Source organism: Manis pentadactyla, chromosome 5 (assembly GCF_030020395.1).
Source record: "Manis pentadactyla isolate mManPen7 chromosome 5, mManPen7.hap1, whole genome shotgun sequence".
NCBI lineage: Eukaryota > Metazoa > Chordata > Mammalia > Pholidota > Manidae > Manis > Manis pentadactyla.
In genome coordinates this window covers 11,399,483-11,419,090 of record NC_080023.1, presented here as the reverse complement: position 1 = coordinate 11,419,090, position 19,608 = coordinate 11,399,483, and the positions used below count along the sequence as shown (strand labels likewise).

Below are 19,608 nucleotides of genomic sequence, written 5' to 3'. Positions count from 1 at the left end.
AACATAGTACTTGAGGTCCTGGCCATGACAATCAGACAAAAGAAAGAGATAAAAGGCATCCAAACTGATAAGGAAGAAGTTAAACTGTCACTATTTGCAGATGACATGATATCATAACCATAAAACCTTAAAGACTCCACCAAAAAAACTATTAGAACTAATAACTGAATTCAGCAAAGTTGCAGGATACAAATTAATCCACAGAAATCTGTTGGATTCCTCTGTACTAACAACAAACCAGCAGAAAGGGAAATCAGGAAAACAATTCCATTTACAATTGCAACAAAAGAATAAAATACCTAGGAATAAACTAACCAAGGAAGTGAAAGCCCTTTACTCTGAAAGACTGTCTGTAAGACAGTCATGAGAGAAATTAAAGAAGACACCAATAAATGGAAATTAATCCCATGCTCAGGGATAATAAGAATTAATATAGTCAAAATGGCCATCTTGTCCAAAGCAATTTACAGATTCAATGCAATCCCTATCAAAATACCACAGCATTTTTCAATGAACTAGAATACATGGTTCTAAAATTCATATGGAACCACAAAAGACCCTGAATAGCCAAAGCAATCCCGAGAAAGAAGAACAAAGTTGGGGAGATTACACAACCCAACTTCAAGCTATACAACAAAGCTACAGTAATCAAAACAGTATGGCACTGGCACAAGAACAGACCCATAGATCACTGGAACAGAATAGACAGCCCAGATAGAAACCCACACATATATATGGTCAATTAATATACGATAATGGAGCCATGAATATACAATGGGGAAAGGACAGTCTCTTCAACAACTGGTGTTGTGAAAACTGGACAGCTAAACATGTGAGAGAATGAAACTGGATTACTGCCTAACTCCATACACAAAGTAAACTTGAAATGGATCAAAGACCTGAATATAAGACATGAAACTTAAAACTCTAAGAAGAAAACAAAGGTAAAACCTCTTGAACATAAGCAGGAGCAATTTTTTTCAAGGACACATCTCCCTGGGCAAAGGAAACAAAATAAAAAACAAACAAGTAGGATTACATCAAACTGAAAAAGCTTCTCTACAGCAACGGACACTATCAGCAGAACAAAAAGGCATCCTAAAGTATGGGAGAATATATTCACAAATGACTCATCTGATAAGGAGTTAACATCCAAAATATATAAAGAACTTATATGCCTCAATAGCCAAAAAACAAATAACCCAATTAAAAAATGGGTGGAGGACCTGAAAGACATTTCTCCAAAGAAGAAATACAAATGGAATATTATTCAGCCATAAAAAGAAATCCTGCTATTGCAACAACATGGATGGATCTAGATGGTATTATGCCAGTGAAATAAGCTAGGCAGAGAAAGACAAATACTACATGATTTCACTTACTTGTGCAGTATAAAAACGAAGCAATATAGAAGGAATAAAACAGCAGTAGACTCATAGACACTGAGAAGGGACTAGTGGTTACCAAGGGGAAGGAGCTGTGGTGGGTAGAGAGGTGGGTGAGGGGGATAATGGGGCACAATAATTTGCAATCACAACATAAGTTGGTCATGGAGATGGTAGTACAGCATGCAGAATATAGTCAGTGATTCTGTAACATCTTTCTATGTTGACAGATAGTAACTGCATTAGAGGGGGTGAGGATTTAATAATATGGGTCACTGTTGAACCACTGTATTGCACATTTGAAACCAATATAAGATTGTATATTAATGATACTTTAAAAAATTAATTAAACATAACTTGTAAGATCTATCTTTTCAAAACACCCTAATTTTTTTTTCAAGGAAGACATTAAACTGGAGAGGATTTATAGGAATTTTATGGCATATCCAAATTTTTAATTAAGTTACCTATATTTCTGGTAAGAAGTTGAAAATAAGAAGCTGAAAAATGAACTACATTAAGGCTTAAATGCTTTAAAAACTCAGGATCTAGTAAAATCCTGATATTACCTCAAGTCAGGGGAAGAGAAAGCATATCAGTATAAGAAAATAGCACTTGTGATGGTAAAAATGCTTCAAAAGTGACATAAATGTAGTATTTAGTGTTTGGTTAAGCCATGTGTCTCTGACCTTGTGACTCTTGACTTCTATGACTGCTGAACTCCAAACACTCCACTGGCCAGTGCACGCAAATCAGAGTGTGGAACATATTTTAGAAATATGAACAGATCCACATATTTTTCAGTATCTTCCATCTCCTTCCACAATAGAAGAACCCAGTGTTTGTTTACTGAGCTGTACAGGACAAAGTTTTTTATGATTTCAGTGATTTTGCAAAAACATTCTTGCTGGACTTGAATAGAGCATCAAATATTTTATTGTGGAAAGACCACAAGAGCTGCTTCTGGGCTTTTCTGTTTGGGTTTTATTCCTTGTGGGTTTGCCCTGTGCTGGTGCCTATGCTTAGTGTTGACCAATAAGACATGTAGTTATGCATACAGGGTGTTGCTGGTGGGCGTCAGTGGAAAGGTCCTTGTTGCCAGCCTCGGGACCGTGCTCCTGTGTCACAGAGGAACTGAGTGGGGGCTGTTGGTGCTGTCTGTAGCACAGAGGCAATTACGAACTCCAGGGGATGGTCCCTTCTGATTGGGAGGACTGTCTCCTAAGATAGTTATAACCTTTTTAAATAAGGAAAAACAGATTCCATCTGACAAAACGAAAAGCCTCCAAAATTCCCCCAAACTTTCCACCCTATGTTTGTAAGGTGGTGGCCGTTCTATTTAATGCTAGGATGCAGTGCTCTTTTTAGAAATCAGAAAATGGGCACTTCAGGCTTTAAATAAGTGTTTGTAAATGGCTTTCTGTATAATTATGTTTAATTCCTGTTTTCTTTCTAAGTCAGGGATTGTCAGCCTCGGCACTCTTGACATTTTGGACTGGACCGTTCCTGTTGTGGGGTGTTAGTTGCTGGGCTCACTGTAGGTTGTTCAGCAATGGCTCTGACCTCTATCCACTAGTGGTGCCCGTAGCTCCCTACCACATATGATAATAAAAATGTCTCCAGACACTGCCAGCTGCCCCCCGTGGGGGGCAAAATGACCTCTATTTGAGAAGCACTGCTTAAGCAAATGTGTGCTTGTGTGTGTGTGTGTGTGTGTGTATCTGAAGGTGGAATGTTAGTGGAGAAACAAGACAGAAAATACAATTTGATTTACACTCAACTGTTCAAACATTGCTCTGTTGTATAAAGAAAGCAAGGCAGCAGTGAATTTGGAACGGCAATTACACCAAGTGCTACCAAACTGAGACTATTTATGACATTACTATTACTCCTCCTGCATTTGGAATATTGTTTGCTTTAACTCAAAAATCCAGGGCGTATTTCCCTGCTAACTGCATTTAAAATTGTATAGATAGGATGAACCTTAGAAGTGTAGAGACTTTAAGATAAATAAAAAAATAATATTCCATTGCGGTGTAGAGTTTGTATTGCATGGTTTTCAATCATGATTCTCGTATTTTAAAACAAAACACCACAGAACAGTTTCACGTCTTGCCCTCGGTCGTGTTGGATCTCGGTCAAGTGGCTGCTCTTTGCAGTCGGCTCCCGCGTGCTGTTCACAGCTCCTCTTGGTCGATGACCCACTTCCCTCGGGCCTGAGCCAAACCTTTCCTACTCTTGAGCCCACTGACCCCCTTCACCGGACGGGCTGCGGGCATCTGATGCGAGCCCCTCACAGCCCTGCCCTCCTGCCTCCCCGGGGTCGTCACTGCCGCCTCGGAACCACCCCCCTTGATCCCACCCGTGTCCTGTACTGTCTGGTCCCTCCCCACCCACCACTACTTCCTTCGGATTTTTCAAAGGCATCAATGTTTTCTGCAGTGGCTGCTTTTCTCACGGCTGACAAACAAGCCCCAGTCAGTTGCGCCCTAAAGGGATCCATGATTCCCTTTCAAGTCCCTCGTCCGGTTTCTTTCCCCACCCAGCCTCTGTTCTCTCTCTCGCTTTCTTTCCTTGGTCAGGAAGGTTCCGAGCTCTCTTATCAACTACTGTGTAACCTTGAGCAAGGTACTACCTCTCTGATAATCATTTTCTCACCTAAAGTAGCGAAAAACATATTTACCTCAAAGACATGACATGAATTCTATTTACTTTTTATTTTTTCATAGAATTTTAAATTGGAATATAGTTGATATATGATATTGGTTTCAGATGCACAACATGTGAATTGGCAATTATATTAATGCTCCCCATGGTAAGTATAGTTACCCTCTGTCACTATACCAAGACACTGAAATATTATCGGTTATATTCCCTATGCTGTGCTTCCATTCCTGTTACTAATTTGTTTTATAATTTTATAACTGAAGTTTGTACCTTTTAATCCGTTTCACCTATTTCACCCATTCCCCTGTCCCCCCTTAGTAACCAACAGTCCACTGTTTGTATTTATGAGTCTATTTCTTTTTAGTTAGTTTCTCTTTTTAGATTCCACATATAAGTGAAATCATACGGTTTTTGTCTTTTTCTGAGTTTCTTCTTTAAGTTTTTAAATTTTTTATGGAAGTATCATTGATATACAATTTTACATTGGTTTTAAGTATATGACACAGTGATTCAACAGTTACCCCTATTATTAAATCCTCGTCTCCACTAGTGCGGTTACTTTCTGACTGACTTACTTCACTTGGCACAACACCCTTTAGGTCCACCCACAGTGTTGCAAATGGCAAGACTTCATTCCTTTTTATGGCTGAGAAATGTCCTATTGTGTATATATGTCGCATCTTCTTTATCCATTCATCTATTGATGGACACATAGGTTGCTTCCCTATCTTGGCTACTGTAAAGAATGCTGCAACAAACATTTATCTTTTTGAATTACATATCTTCTCAAATTAGTGATTTGGTTTTCTTTGCGTAAGTACCCAGAAGTGGAATCACTGGGTCGTATGGCATTTCTCTTTTTAGTTTTTTGAAAGAAGGCTTCACGTGGTGGCTTCACTTTCTCTCCCGTTGTCCTACCAGACCCCAGTCACCGAGTCCTCATGCCATTTCTGCAGTGCCGTCTAATTGCCATGCTAGATACAATGTCTAGTTCAGCTTCTGCATCTTACAGTGCCCTGTGCAATGTATATGTTTAATAAAACACTTGCGGGGTTGGGTGTAGAAACTACCCAGAGCTTCAGCTGGTTCTGGGGTCTGGGCCCTGACTCTGCCACTTTCTGGCTGTGTATCCACATTTCTATATAATGGAGACAATAACAACACAGTTACCACAGGATTAATGTGAAGACTAACTGAGTTTATAAACAAAAATGGTTCCTTGCATATTATAGTGCTCAATAACTGTTCCCTTCAACTAGACATCATTAACTATCAACACAACCCAATACATAGGGATACCCGATTGGTTTCAAAGACCTCTCCCACAGTAATTAGTTCTTGGAGGACAGAGAGATGTCAAATTTGGGGCTTTGCTCTTCTTTACCAGTATATCCAATTCATGGGGCAAAATGAGCATAAAATTTAGACAGGCCTGTGCCTGAATTCTCCTCTGCCACCTGACTTGTGCTGTGCTATGAAGCTACCCAATATCTCAGTTCGGGAAGGTCTTCCTTCCCCAAATGGGAAGCTCAGTGTTCCCATCTTTAAAATGAGCAGAGTCCCAGTGCTCACGGCTTTCCCGGGGCAGCAGGAGCTAGCCTGTGCCGAGAACCTGACACTGCGGTAGGTGCTTAATAACTGTTCTTTCCGAGAGACAGTCTCCACTTGCCAGTCCGAGTCCTCATCTTCCTACAGTTCTTTAACTTGCCACTGGCAGTCCATCCTCCCTGCGGCAGCCACTGCCCAGCCTCCCTGTTCTTGGCACACTTACTCTTCTTGGTCCCTGGGGTCAGCTTTCAAGGATCTGCCTCACTGTCATCCAAGTGAGTACATAAGCAAGACGTATGTGAAAAAGTAAATGTGTTTTGGACTTAGGTCCACAAAGACCAATAGCACCCACCCAAGTGAGCTTGCCGGGGGTTAACAAGGACATGTCTCCAAAGAGAACTGTTTTCCAACAGCACATGAACAGATGAACCACAGGAGTCAGGAGAGGACCTGGAAAGAGAAACTCAAGGAATGGCCATCTAGGAGCAAAGGCAAGTTCCCCTCTCTCAATCCACAGGCCAGCTCGACAGGACTGATTCATAAGGTAAAGTAATCATGCTGGATGATGCGAAAGCTCCCAGCAGCTGTTAGCTTGGCGAGCCAAGGAGATGAATGTGGGGTGACACCATAGATGTGAGTGATAAAGAGATGAAGGTAGTCCTCACAAAGCTTATATTTCTAGATCAAACTTCACCTTTGAGAAAGGCCAAGCATTTATTTTGGCAAGATGTCAAGATTTTCAAGACCTTTGTGGAAGGACTTGGTGTCTGTTTCCATTGCCCTGCTGGTGAAACCCAATCTCACCTGTTCCTTGGGACTGACTGTGGTCTACTCACTCCTCTGCTCTCTCAAATCCAAGTGTCGCGTCCTGGCAATCCCTTCTTTCAAGGTTTGATGTTGCTCTAATTAATCCCTTGCTCCCATTTCCAGCGCCAGGCCCCAATCCTATCCTCTTCTGCTGGCTTTTTGTGCCAGTCCCTGGACTTAATTTTGCTTTGTCGGACTGCCTTGACATTCCTGTCTCAAGCCTGCCTAGGAAGCACCGAGCCTCACGGTTCAAATCATCTAAGAAATCAGTCACCATCAACCCTCTTCCCGCCAATGGTCCTTGACATCCGCGTGCTGCTGAGTACTGTTGCTTTGAGTTCTCTCCCTCTTGTCTTCTAGCTGCATTTAAAGCTCCCCAATGCAGGACCATTTTTATGTGCACCCCTTTTTATGCATGGCTTCCACTTCTCCACCACACCCCTGGCTCAGTATTACACACTCAGACGGCTCCTCATCAAGCAGCAAACACTCATGGCTTGGTTGGTGAGTAGTTAGTTGATGCATTTTCATCTGGAGAACCTTGGAACTTTTTCTGAACTATATTAGATTCTAAAATTAGGAATTTGATATCACTGGCATAAACAGATGCATTTAAGGCAATTTTTTCTTACCCTCTTAAAGTTGCCAGCAATGCTTGAAACTTCCCCAATCCAAAACTTGCAATTATTTGGAAAGTTTCCAAATGGCATAGTTCTATTCCTGGAGAGTTGAAATATAATATCTGTGAAATTAATTTCTTCTGTAACCACTACTCAATCATAAACAATTATGACATTGAGTCATTATGATATGTGATGGGATCAGTTATCTAATCCCTGTAGATAGCTTAAGAATTTAGCCAAGGTTCCTTTACTTTATAATTTTTAAAAGATTACATGATTCAGCTCTTAGGGTCAAGACAATTGCTTATGAGTATATTCTTGGTATTACAGGATAAAACTGCTTGTTTTAAAAATTCACTTCATAATATTATAGAATTTTTTCTATGATCTTTTCACATTACTTACAAAAACATTACCATTTTTGATTGTAACATCCACAGCAAGCTATTCAAGATAGTATGTAGGAGATAGTACAGGAGGCTTTCCTTATATTTTGAAATATATGTGAAATAATACTGGTACACCAGTGGAAGGTAGAGGATGTGTTTCCTTCCACAGTAATTCAGAAAAATGTAGAACTGCCCAGAGCAGGAGGTTTCACAGACTGAGCAGGTGGTCTGAGCTCTTACCAGTTGGCAGGGGCAGGCTGGGTACCTGTCCTTTGGACTCTTTTCAGTGGGTGTCCCCTCAGGGGCTCCCTCTCTTTCTCACCTGCCATCTCATCTGCTGCTTTCCCTTGCTTCACCCTAGCTCTCTGTCTGGTCTTCTCACATTAATCTTGGTCTTTTTTGCATCAGGTTTTTCTCCGCAGGGAGGCATGGAGAGGACTGGTTAAGGATGGATCTCAAGTGAGGGGACAGATTCTGAATAACTGAAATGTTTGCTATTGTGTGCATGGAGAATGGGAGAGCCTCACGGAGGGGCCTCCAGCAACCCTCAGTATTAAGGGCAGGTGACCCCAAAACATCAAGCTGGCTTCTGGAGTTTGTGTATATTTACTTTATGAAGTTTTCTTCTTAATTTAGACAACTCTCCTTGTGCAGTAAGTTTTACTTGAAACTGTAGCTGAAGCACACGTGCTCAGGGCCAGGGTAGGAGGGTTCATGTGGGAAGCAGCACGGAGCAACCCTCCCCACAAAGGCATTCGGATTTTAAATGTTCCCAAAGCCGTCACCATCCTAACAGAAGGGCTCTGTGCTGCAGGGAATCCCCAGAAAGAAAGGCCTCTCTTAACCAGGTGTCAGTGCTGCAGAGAATACTGGGTTTTCTCATTCCAACATATCTGACATGGGACTGGGGCTTTGAACCACGGTCCATGCCAGTTAAGGGCTCAGATAATGGTGCATTTCACAGGGTGTTCCAGGCAGATGAGGCAGCGGGATCCCAGAGCCCGACGGACAGAGCTCTGCTGTGAGGACAGAGGAAGAGGAGCCTTCCCAGTGGGGCAGGCAACCAACCTCAGCAGCGGCCCCAGAGGAGAAGGGAGAGAGGGAGGGCTGGTGTGGATGCAGCCCTGAGCACCCAGGGTGTTGGGACCCACGGCCACCCACCCAGAGGTGCCTGGGCTCACCTTCCTCCTGCAGAGTTGGGGCACTCTCCACGCTCACCCCAGTGCACCCTCTGCATCCACACAGAAGGTAAAGGCAGAACTTTACAGAGATTGTTTTCCCGTGGATGATATTTAGAAAGGGAGTTTTTCAGGCTTAAGGGAAATTCAGGTTTTCACCAAACCTCCAAATTCAATCTCCATTCTAACACAACCGTTTAACAAAATGTCCTTGCTTTCTCCTTTCCCATACTGTTCAGTTTAAGTTTAGCAGCAAAATAAGGTCCATTTTTCTCAAGTTCCAGAATACACTGACATTTTATTAGAAATTTGATGGGACTTTAAAGCATTATATGTGTGACTGGACTAAGCCAATTACTACAATTTCAAGAAAACCTCTTTTTGATTGTATAGATACCAATGCTAATATCAGCATGGCAAAGAATTCGGCCTGAGTCTTGATGTTTGGTGCTTTGTAAAGGGGAGTGCCAGGTCACGGACTGCCAGATTTCCACCCCCAGACCATGGATGAGAAAGTGTCAGATGAAACTGCCACAATTTCTAGGAAAATCCCAACAGAGGTAGTTGCCCTTGCTCGGTGCTGACCCTTTCAAGGGTCCCCATCCCATTTCTTGGCACCCCTAGTCTCATTCTAACCATTTCTACCATTTTTCCTTCTCACTGTCAGAAGAACTCCCTACCTCAGTTGTCATGAAGTTCTACTAGTTTAGAAGATTTCAACTACCAAGGTCCAGGCAGAGGTTACATTCAAAATGTAGACCAGTACCGACAGCCAAGCGCTAACCCATCAGAAGAGATGCCAGCCACACAGGGGAACAAGGTCCTGGAGGCGTTAGCCCTGTTCAGACACACCCTTTCATCAGTCCATTGTGGGAAGGTCTGGGGGTCTTGAAAGTGAGGCTGTGGGGGCAGGGTAGCATTTTAGGGGCCTGGGTCAGCAGCTATTTACCCTTCAGTACAGAAGAACTTAAGCACTTAATGATGCAGTTGTAATGCACCTGCAGACACGGTCGATTACAATCAGTAGGTGCTGTTGCCTGGATAGAGAGCTGAAAGGATTCTGAAGTTATGTCGAGGCTCAGTGTGGGGAAAGGCCATGATCATGTAGTCCCTTCTAGCAAGGCTGGTGTACGGCAGTGGGAAATTACTGCATGAATAGTGGATGAAGGTGAGCAGTGGGTGGTAAACAAAGGCACGTGAGCCACAAACTTGCAACCTTAGTTAAAAGGCCTGTTAGTTTCATGAAAGAGAATTCTGTGAACAGCCTAAGAGAGGATTCACCATAAGAAGAGCCAGTGTACGACACTGTAGTGGGTTAAATAGTGTCCTCAAAGAATTGCTGTCCACCCAGAACCACAGAATGTGACCTTATTTGGAAATAGGGTCTTCATAGATTGCAATTAAAGATCAAGATGAGCTCATATTGGATTAGGGCAAGACCTAAATTCAATAAGACTGTCCTTGTAACAGACAAAAAAGGACATACAGAGAGTCAGAGAAGGTCCTGCTGACACTTGATTTCAGACTTCAGGACCTCCAGAACTGTGATAGGACCAATTTCTGATGTTTAAAGCTACCAAGTTTGTGGTGCTTAGTCACCTAGGACACTAACACAGACACAAATAGATTGCTAATGGTGGGATTTAAGGTAGTGGGGATATTTATTTATTTTGGGGGCTCCTAGCACCTGTAACCCCCTTCAAAGCCACCTGTGAGGATAGCATAATTGCTTTCTGTGGAATATTATGCTAGGACCCTGGTAGATGGTGATACTGAAATACTCTGCCTATGAATGAGTCAGAGATACCCCTGCCCCCTCCTCCCCAACCCTACCTGAGACACACACTGGGGCTTACGTTTTCAGGAGGTAAGTGGGGTAACAGATCTGCCAAAACCGTAAGAACAGATGCACCCAGGAGGAGGCTAACCTGTTCACCTTGAGAATCTATCTGGATACCAGTGTAGCCAGCAGATGGTTTAAAACCACCTCACAACTGTGATGACCAAAAATCCTTGAGATGGTGACTGCAATTAAAATGCGTACCTGTAGTGTTAAACTCTCTGGCCAGTTGAATATTTGCAAATTGAAAATCTGCCCAAAATGAACCCGGAAGTCTGCCCCGAGCGGCTGACTGTCAGTCCTGGACACTTCCTTGTCATTGAAGATCACCTTCAAATACACAGAGCGCCTCTTGACATCCTCCCTTCGCAAGACCTCGGCCCTGCAAAGTGAAACCATTTGCAGGTGAGATTAGGAAACTACCCTTAATTTGCTAGGGATAACTGGAGCATTTAACAAATGGCAGCTGGACAGAATAAGATACACTGGCAGTCACTTTATCCATCACTGCACCAAAACAGACGCAGGTCTTACAGAGCTTCATATAATAAACCAGTGCAATAGGGACCAAGAGGCACTGAAAAGGCCACAGCAGGTTTCAGCTGAGGTCCAGGCATTGCTCACCACACTACGTATGGTCTCCTTCATTTTTTCAAACAAGTCTTATGTTTGTGTCCAGAGTTTTAAGAAACATATTCCTTATTAAATAGAGTGAATTCAGTTCTTATGGGTCAGCCATGATTTATATTTGGGTAGGACATTTTATCCTAAAAATATAAGAGCATATTATAATAGGTCGAGTCTGTCTCTCCACCATTCAAGCTTTTTCTCAACACTTTAGATGGTGAGTATCTGCTCATGGATGCAGGGGATTAAGAAATGTCCCTTGTGTTTAAAGGTATTTTAATTCCAATAAAAGATGTCCTAGCAAGCATTTCATTCTTATAGCTAGGAAGTTAAAAAAAATCAAACCTCCAAGAGTTGTCTTTAATCTTACTGTATATATTTGCAGAGATGCCCACCCAAACTACCAAAATGTAAGGTGTTGGTAAGTGAGTAACAGCTCACACTTGTTGAGGACCGAAGGTGAGAAAAAAAATCCAAAACACACAGGTTTTTGGCTGATAATGTTTTAAAAATATTCTGGAAAGACATACACAACACAACACCATGTTTAGTATTTTTAAGTGTACAATTCAGTGGCCTTAACTATGTTGTGCAACCATCACCACCATTCTTCTCCAGAACATTTCATCATCCCAAATAGAAATTCGGTATCTATTATATTGGGTGGTAGGTGTGACTTTTTACATCTCCATTAGTTAGGCCCATCCCAGATACAAAGCTACTCAAATGACTTGAACATTTTTTTTCTATTAAAGGACGTTTAAAACCAAATTTCAAGAAGTATTGAAGATACCCAGAGACCCCACTCAGAGTCGTTTGAAGGCTTATTTCCAGCAGTGCTGTGCTTCTGCACGGTGTTCCACCCCCGCCCCACAACATCACTGTTTCGGGGTAACCTGGGTTACAGCCCCAAGATGGGGCTCATCACAAACTCAACATGGGACTCATCACAACAGATTGCCAAATCAAGCCCCGATCTCTTAAGAAAACCTGTAATCACGTACTTTGAATGTTCATTACCAAATCACATGCTATACTATTTGTGCCTTGATAATAGCTAATTTAGTGCTGGGGAATAGTTTAGGCACAGTATCTGATGCTATGAAGTTGGGAGGACACATGAAGTGTGCAAGAAGCTTCAACTTACAAACAAGTTGTTAGTACACTAACAGAAGTTTGAAACTCGGGAAGCTGTAGGAAGTCTTATAATGACATCCTAATTAATTTCCGCATCCTAAGTACTTCTGAGGATGACCAACTTGACTGATTTCTCACTTCCTCTGCTGGAATATTGAAGATTCTAGACTCAGGTATTCCTGTCCTCATAGTGAGTCTTCTATTTATTGGAGGTTTTGATTTTTTTTAACTTCCTAGCTATAAGAATGATATGCTTGCCAGGACATCAAGCCTGGGATCTGGTCATCTCGGTTATTTTAATAGGTTCCCTTTAACTGATTATGATGTGCTACAGCATGCCTCAGAGTCACCTGAGGATCTTGTGAAAACCCAGTTTTCTGGCCCTGCCCCAGAGTTTGTGATCCAGTAGGTCTCAGGTAGGACCCAAGAACTTGCATTTCTAACAAGTTCTCCAGTGATGCAGTCACTCCCTGGCTGTGCTTTGAGAACTATCGCTATAGGCTGCAGGAAATAAATTAAAAAATATTTTTACTAAACTATAATTTTAAAAAAGGATGAACATAGGCATGCATGTTTAGAAATTTATTATATGTATAATACATAAAGGGTAGCTTCTGATTGTTTCTATCTTAGGCATCTGTGGAGAAAATGGAAGTTCTTATGGCGAGGATTCTCACCTGGCCCAGGTCACCTGGCTCACTGCACACGTGTGAGATGTTATTATTGACCCTGTATAAACAGCTCCGCCCAGTGCTCAGGGCTGAACCGCTGCAGGAGAGCAGAGGCTGGAGTGGTGGCAGCGCCAAGGACAGAGACTGAGACGGCTGCGGGGCTGTAGAGGCACAGAGGCAGGGGCCCGCTTGCTGCCTGCAGACTCGCCCTGAGGCGGATGGAGGGGATTCCAGCTCTTCACCTGCCACCGTGGGAATAAAGCTGGGTATAAACCCCAAGGACGTTCCATTGTCATTTTTCGGTCTGACCGAATTAGGAGTGAACTTGAGGAGGATGAAACCCATTGGTGAGATAGCATCACATATGAAGGACTGGAAATATGTTTATCAAACCGGTATGCTTCAGGTGGCCTGACTTCAAGCAAAAGGGAACATCCGCAGCTCCTTTGGGAGGCTCTAGAGCCCTTCAAAGAGAGAAGCTGGCCTCCGGAGCCGCTGACATCAAGGGCCAAGGAGTCAGAGAGACTGGGGTGTCTGGGCACTGCGCTGTCAGTGGACAGAAAAGACATGCAGTGGTTGCAGCAAAACCCGCCAAATTAAAGGCCACACGAGCGGCCACCGTGAGGAGCGCCCCCTGCTGGCAGCCCTACTTACTGCGTCCTGAGAGGCCCGTGGGATGCATCAGGTAGGTGAACCTTATGAATCACCAAAGTATGGACAAATAGCTGCAATTTCATGTATTCAGCCTAATACATATTTACAGAGTTAATGGTTCTTCTGATCATATCGTGCCGGTCAGTAGACGTATGCTCCACAGTGTGAGTGTGTGTGCACGCAGGTGCCCGCGTGTGTCACATGTCCACTGCATTTGCGGTCTGGCATCTGCTTACCTGGGACACTGGTCGTTGGGCGTTACGCTCCCCGCCAGGCTCAGCTCCGGGGCCAGCGCGGGCTCCCCGGGTCGCCTCCTGCTCTGCGCCGCTCTCTCCCTCACCTGCTGCTCCATCACTGCGCGGTCGGTGGGCTCCGGAGGGACCGGTTTCACAGGATCCTCCCCGGGATGTGGCCTCTCAGCCTCGTCATCGGGTTGTTCTTCTTCAGCTCCTTGTTTCTTTTTCTTCTTCTTGGCCCTCTGTTGGGTAAGAAGCAACCTTACGTAAGAGGAATTTTGGGGTTTCATTTAAGAGCACAGTCTTCAGAACCAGACAGGGAAGCAAACTCAGCTCCACCCCAGCCAGCTGCCTGCACTCAGGCAGGTCACTCACTGAGCTGCTGGATGGCTTCACGCCTCAGTTTTCTCATCTATGAAATGGGGACAGTCATAGGAGACTCTTCCCAGGGCTGCTGAAATGAGGTAATGGCTCTAAAGCACTTACCACGGTGCCTGGCAAGTAGAAAGAGTGTAAAAAACATTATTTGTGTGATCATTAATATGGGTTCTAAAGGCCAAGGAAATTAGAACAACTTGAAATTAAAGTGTGAGCACAACTGGCATTGCACTTGCCCTGATCTCTTACCGCCCTTGGATTCAGTTTTGCAGGGTCATGTGTGCAAACTCACACACTTTCTGAGGGAAGCCCAGAAGCATCAGTACCCTGTATTCCGTGGATAATGCATGTAAAATAGCACAGTGCTTGACACAGACATGAGCGATCACCATGTTTTTACTGGCTTGTTTCCTCAAATAGCCACAGAGTGACACCAGAGAGCTATCTCTGGAAAACGCTGGCTCTGGTAGCAGCTAGCTGGGTGGCTTTTTAAACAAGTGCATTGACCAGTTCATTCACTCAAATTTTGTCCCCTTGCAAGGGGGTCAGCAGGGGGACAGAGCAGAGCTAGCAGGGGACCCCCGTGGGTGTGCCCAGTCTCCCTCCTCCCGTCTCAAGGGCGCCTTCCCAGACCCCTCCTGTGCCGAGGGTCAGCCTGTTGCACCTGGGCCTTCTTCCACGCTTTCCACTGCTGGTGGGCTGCTCTGTATTCTTCCATCCTCTGTTGGTACTCCTCCATGTACTCTTCCCACAATTCACTTATTTCAGCTTGAATTTCTGCTTCATAGGCTGCTTTATCAGCTTCCTGCTCAACTTTTTCCCTTTAAAATAATTTACAGTACCTTGGTAATTTCTTGAAATTAAGTAACAGAGTGATAATAATAGCAAATACCTGTGTTGGGCTCGCTATGTGGCAGATCCTCTTCTAAAAGCTTTGCATATGTCAGCTCATGACCTTGTGAGGCAGATACTATTATCATCTGCATTTTATACATGAGGAGACTGGCACAGAGAGGTTAAGTAAGTTGCCCAATAACACACAGCTGGTGAGTGGAAGAGCTGGCATATGAGCCCTCTATTTACTGCTAAGGAACAATGCCACTCTGAGTTAGATGATCCACCTGGCATCCTGACACAGTGCCTGTAAATTCTCAACTGGCAGTGGTAAAAGTTTCATTGTAGTTATTTTATTAATTCTTCAAGTCTCTGAAGAACTACTTCAATATGTTGCTACCAAGTCTGTGAAACCACTTGTTTGACTGTGGATGAATGATTTGAGTTTTTCTCTGCTGACTCTGCTGACACTCCCTTAGGAATTTGCCCAAATCCAAAGCAGTGCTCCCCCCGGGGTGTTCTGTAGAACATTAGGTCTGGGGGATGCCCTGCAAAAAAAGGTGCTGTGGCCAAATCAAACATGGGATTAAACAAATGTGAAAGTTTCCTTGTTGTTCATCTTTGCAGACAGGGTGATTCTCTAGGAGGGAGTGCAAACCATGCCATATCCAACACATTCTCCCTAAGCACTGTGGAGTTACTACAGCTCACCTGAGCTTCACAGCCAAGGAGATCTGGCTTGCGGCTTCGATCTGAAAGTTCCTGTCCCTTTAGAGAAACTCAGTCAAGTGCTTGTGCACACATGTTGCCTGGTGGCTTAGCAGCTAAGGGTTCCCTGGCACAGTCTCTTGCAGATCTCTAGAACGTTAATGAATAAATCACTTTGGAAACACAGTGGTACCTGAAATTTATAAACCTTGGGGAAATGTGGCTGGAGAATTATATATATATATATATATATAAATCAGAGAGAACCATTCACTCTTCTCCTTGTTATTCAGAGGCATGAATAAACTAGCTGAAGTTGGAATACTTTTACAGGAAAAACAATTATGCAGTGTCATAAAGTGGCTAGATGAATCAAGAATGTGAAAAAGGGGCACTCCACAAGAACTTAGGAGTCAGCTGCTTGGCGGGGAGGGGTGCCAAGTCTCACAAAAAGGAAGTTTGCAACTTAGAGATTAGTTTAAGGGCAAATGCCCTATACATTTTAATTTATCCTAAGCTTCGAAGGAAGGAAGGAAAGGAAAGAAAACACTGTGGTCAATATTTATGTTCTGCTTCTGGGTGGGACGGGTACTCGGGGAGATGGAATTTGGAAGCTGAAACAGTGGGACTTCTGGGAGACACCCACGGTTTCTGTGGGACAAACTATTTGAATTTGTTTTTGTCAGCTAATATTAACTGAGCAGATAAGTGGCAGGTACTCTGTTTGGGACCAGATATCTAATGGCGACAAGCCCCAGTCCTCATAAAGCACAGTTTTGTATTTGTTCTCAGAACAGTAGGATGTTTCTCAGTCTTATAATTCCAACCCCCTAAAATTACAACTTGTAGCTCCATTTGACCAAAACATGTCTGTTTTCAAAGCGAAGTATCAGATAATTGCCCACGTTTGTCATTGCACATAGTTGAAGGGGCACAGCACTTACTCAGAAGAAACAGTCAGGAAGGGACCAAAAACAGCAGAGACTCTCTTGAATTAACACATGGGGTGTGGTTTTGTTGTAATAGCTGCACTCTTAATCATGGATCGAATCTAGTGAATTAGGCGCAAAAATATAATCAAAGTGTACTTTCTCCACACCAAACACAAAGATCAATTCCAAGTGGATTAAAGATAAGTGTAAAAGACTATAAAGATTATAGGAGACAATAGAGTAGGTGACTTAGGAGAAGGATTTCTAAAGCAGCATACAAAAGGCACCGATCATGAAAGAAAAGACTAATATATTCTAACTCTTTGAGAATTTCAGTTCTTCAAAAAGCTGTAAAAAAGAGTGAAAAGACAAGCACAGAATGGATGAGGACATATATGAAAAGCATCATCAATAAATGTCTGCTGGCCAGGGTCTATGCCAAACTGCTACAAGTTATGACAAAGATGGAAAAGACAAACAATCCAGCTCCAAAGCCAACAAAAACCTTGAGCGGATACTTCATAAAAGAGGAAATCCAAATGGCCAGTTCATGCACAGGAAATACAGATTAAAACAAACCGACAGACTAGCAAAATGTTACTGTGTGACAAGGCCGGGTGACATGGTATGATATGGGTGATATGGACTGATGGGAACACTGGTTAATGTATAAATCTGGAAAAGGGTTTGGCCTCAGCATGTAAGTATTTGGAGTTCATCCCCTAAGACTCAACAATTTCATTTCGAGTATATTTCTGGGAAACCTAGGCATGCATACTCTAAAAGACATGTACAAAAATGTCTACAGAAGTGCTGTGTATAACCACTGAGAAATAGAATCAACTCAATTGTCCATCAATAGTAAAATGGACAAATTTTGTTATATTCATATAATGAAGTATTATAAAATATGAAAAACAAACTATGGCTATGTGCCATAAAACAGATGAATCTCACATTGTACTGAAAAAAAGAAACATATATTTTCTCAAGAATACACACAATCTACTTTCATTTATGGATATGTTAAATACAGGCAATGTTAAACCATATGTTCTTAGGGATCTCTTGAGATGGCAAACGTATAAATAAAAGTAAGGAAACAACAATCGGAAGTGTCCAGAAAATGGTTACTGCTGGGATGGGGGGATGTTAGTTGGGCTTAGGAGCACTGGGGCAGGGGGCTGCCCAGATACCGGTAGTGTTGTGTTTCTTAACTTGGGGAGTGGTTCCATGGCTATTCATTTGTAACTATTTTTTTTGTAATTATTTTTAAACTGTATCTATATTGTATACATTTTTCCCCATGCATGACACAGCCCAATAAACAATTTTTGAAAAAAGCTTACCTTCTCAAAACAAGTTTCAAGGGTGTATTTGTAAACCTCTGGAACTCTCGAAGGGATTTAATCTCTTTCCAGACTTTTATGATGGTCTTGAGCAGTGTTCGATCTTTTTCTTGTTCTGCATCACGCAGTTTTCTTGTTTGCCTAGAAGGCATAATACATGGGTGTATATTAAAAAGTTATTCAGGCATGTTTTCAAATTTTCAAGAAGAAACTAATAATGCTACAGTGGTTGTATATTTGATTTGATGGATATAATATTAAGTCCTAGAAGACCAAAAATATGAATGCAAATTTAAAGACAATAGGATGACAATTTGTTTTGAGAGGTTATTTGATTTTGTTTTTTCTAGGTGAAGCTAACTTCAATGAAACTGTCTCCTTTCAAAATTCTTCCAACTACTATGACTGTTTAAACAAACAGCCACCTTTGAAGTGATGAAAATAAGGGGCCCAGTAAATGCAATTCTCATGGATTAAATTATTATAAACATAGGAAAGTATGCTGCTGTCCTGGTTAACATATTATTAAATGTTATATTAAGTATATTAAAGTCTGTTAACACAAATCACAAGTTCTACATTTAGGAGATGAAGTCATGCTATTATTACTTGTCTTAGTGAGTTTTCAGTGCTAACTAGATTAACAAGATTTTTTGCTTCATTTGAAGAGGCATCATTTAAAAATGCTTTTGTTTTTACTTCCATTATTTAAAGTGTCTGGGAATTAGTTAATTCTTACTTCAACTCACTCTATGAATGATAACCAATTCCAGACCCAAATGTACTCTAATATGCCATCAAATAATTAGCTAATTAATTAACTAGACAACTTTTTCTCTTCTTTTCTATTACTTTCCAAGGGATTCAGAAGTGTCTAGGGGTAGGAAGTATCTCTGTTTTCAGGGAATTTATAGTTTAGCCTTATGAAACCGTGGAGTTGGCATTTCATGCATAAGTACCTCCTGAGCTCTGGAAGGAAGACCTGACTCTATCCTTGTGATGACTTGGTCTGTGGAGAAGGTACAGAGAAGCACAGGGTCTGGCTTTCTAATCATTTGATGGGTGTCTGTGGGAAAGGAAGATGGCGAAACGTGACAGCCTGTTAGGGGTTGGGTGGCTGAGATTCAGGACCCTCTGAAGACCTTAGAACAGCAAGAAAGCAGTGAACTAGAATAAGAAGCTTTCTTTTTGAGGAGCAGCAAATCACTGTGGTTAAGGGTCCAGATGTTGGAACCAGAGTACCCAGGTTCACATCTAGGTTCTACTGCTTACTAGCTGGCCTTGGGCAACTGGCTTATCATCTCCACATTTCATCTGTAAACTAGGGATGCCAGGAGAATCTACTTCACAGGGCTGTTGGAAGATGTAAAAGAATTGTGCCTGACATGTGGTAAGCGATCCACAAATGTTATCTGTCCTCATCAAGTGGTCTGTTCTTCTCTGATGCCTCTAGCTGCTGTCTCCCCACCTCCTTTTTATAAACTGCAATATAAAATTATTTTGCTAAATTATGTGACTCCTGGAGGCTATCTGATATGTTTTCTATTTCCTTTCCTTTTTTAGTACCTGAGAAATCAGTTTCTCAGAAATACTAAAAAGAACTCTAAGCAAGAACAATTTGATGTATGAGCTAAAGAAGCAAAGA

General features: G+C 42.4%; 1 protein-coding gene across 7 annotated transcripts in view; it reads right to left on the bottom strand.

The window, feature by feature from the left end:
* CC2D2A (coiled-coil and C2 domain containing 2A) overlaps positions 1-19,608 on the bottom strand; it is a 133,863-nt gene that overhangs the window by 61,270 nt on the left and 52,985 nt on the right. For all 7 annotated transcript variants that reach the window (XM_036921082.2, XM_036921085.2, XM_036921080.2 and 4 more), the window contains 4 exons: positions 17,964-18,104; positions 14,805-14,961; positions 13,763-14,004; positions 10,642-10,819 (listed from right to left, as the gene is read on the bottom strand). In XM_036921082.2, the coding sequence (XP_036776977.2) occupies positions 10,642-10,819; positions 13,763-14,004; positions 14,805-14,961; positions 17,964-18,104 (718 nt within the window). The remainder of the gene's footprint in view (positions 1-10,641; positions 10,820-13,762; positions 14,005-14,804; positions 14,962-17,963; positions 18,105-19,608) is intronic.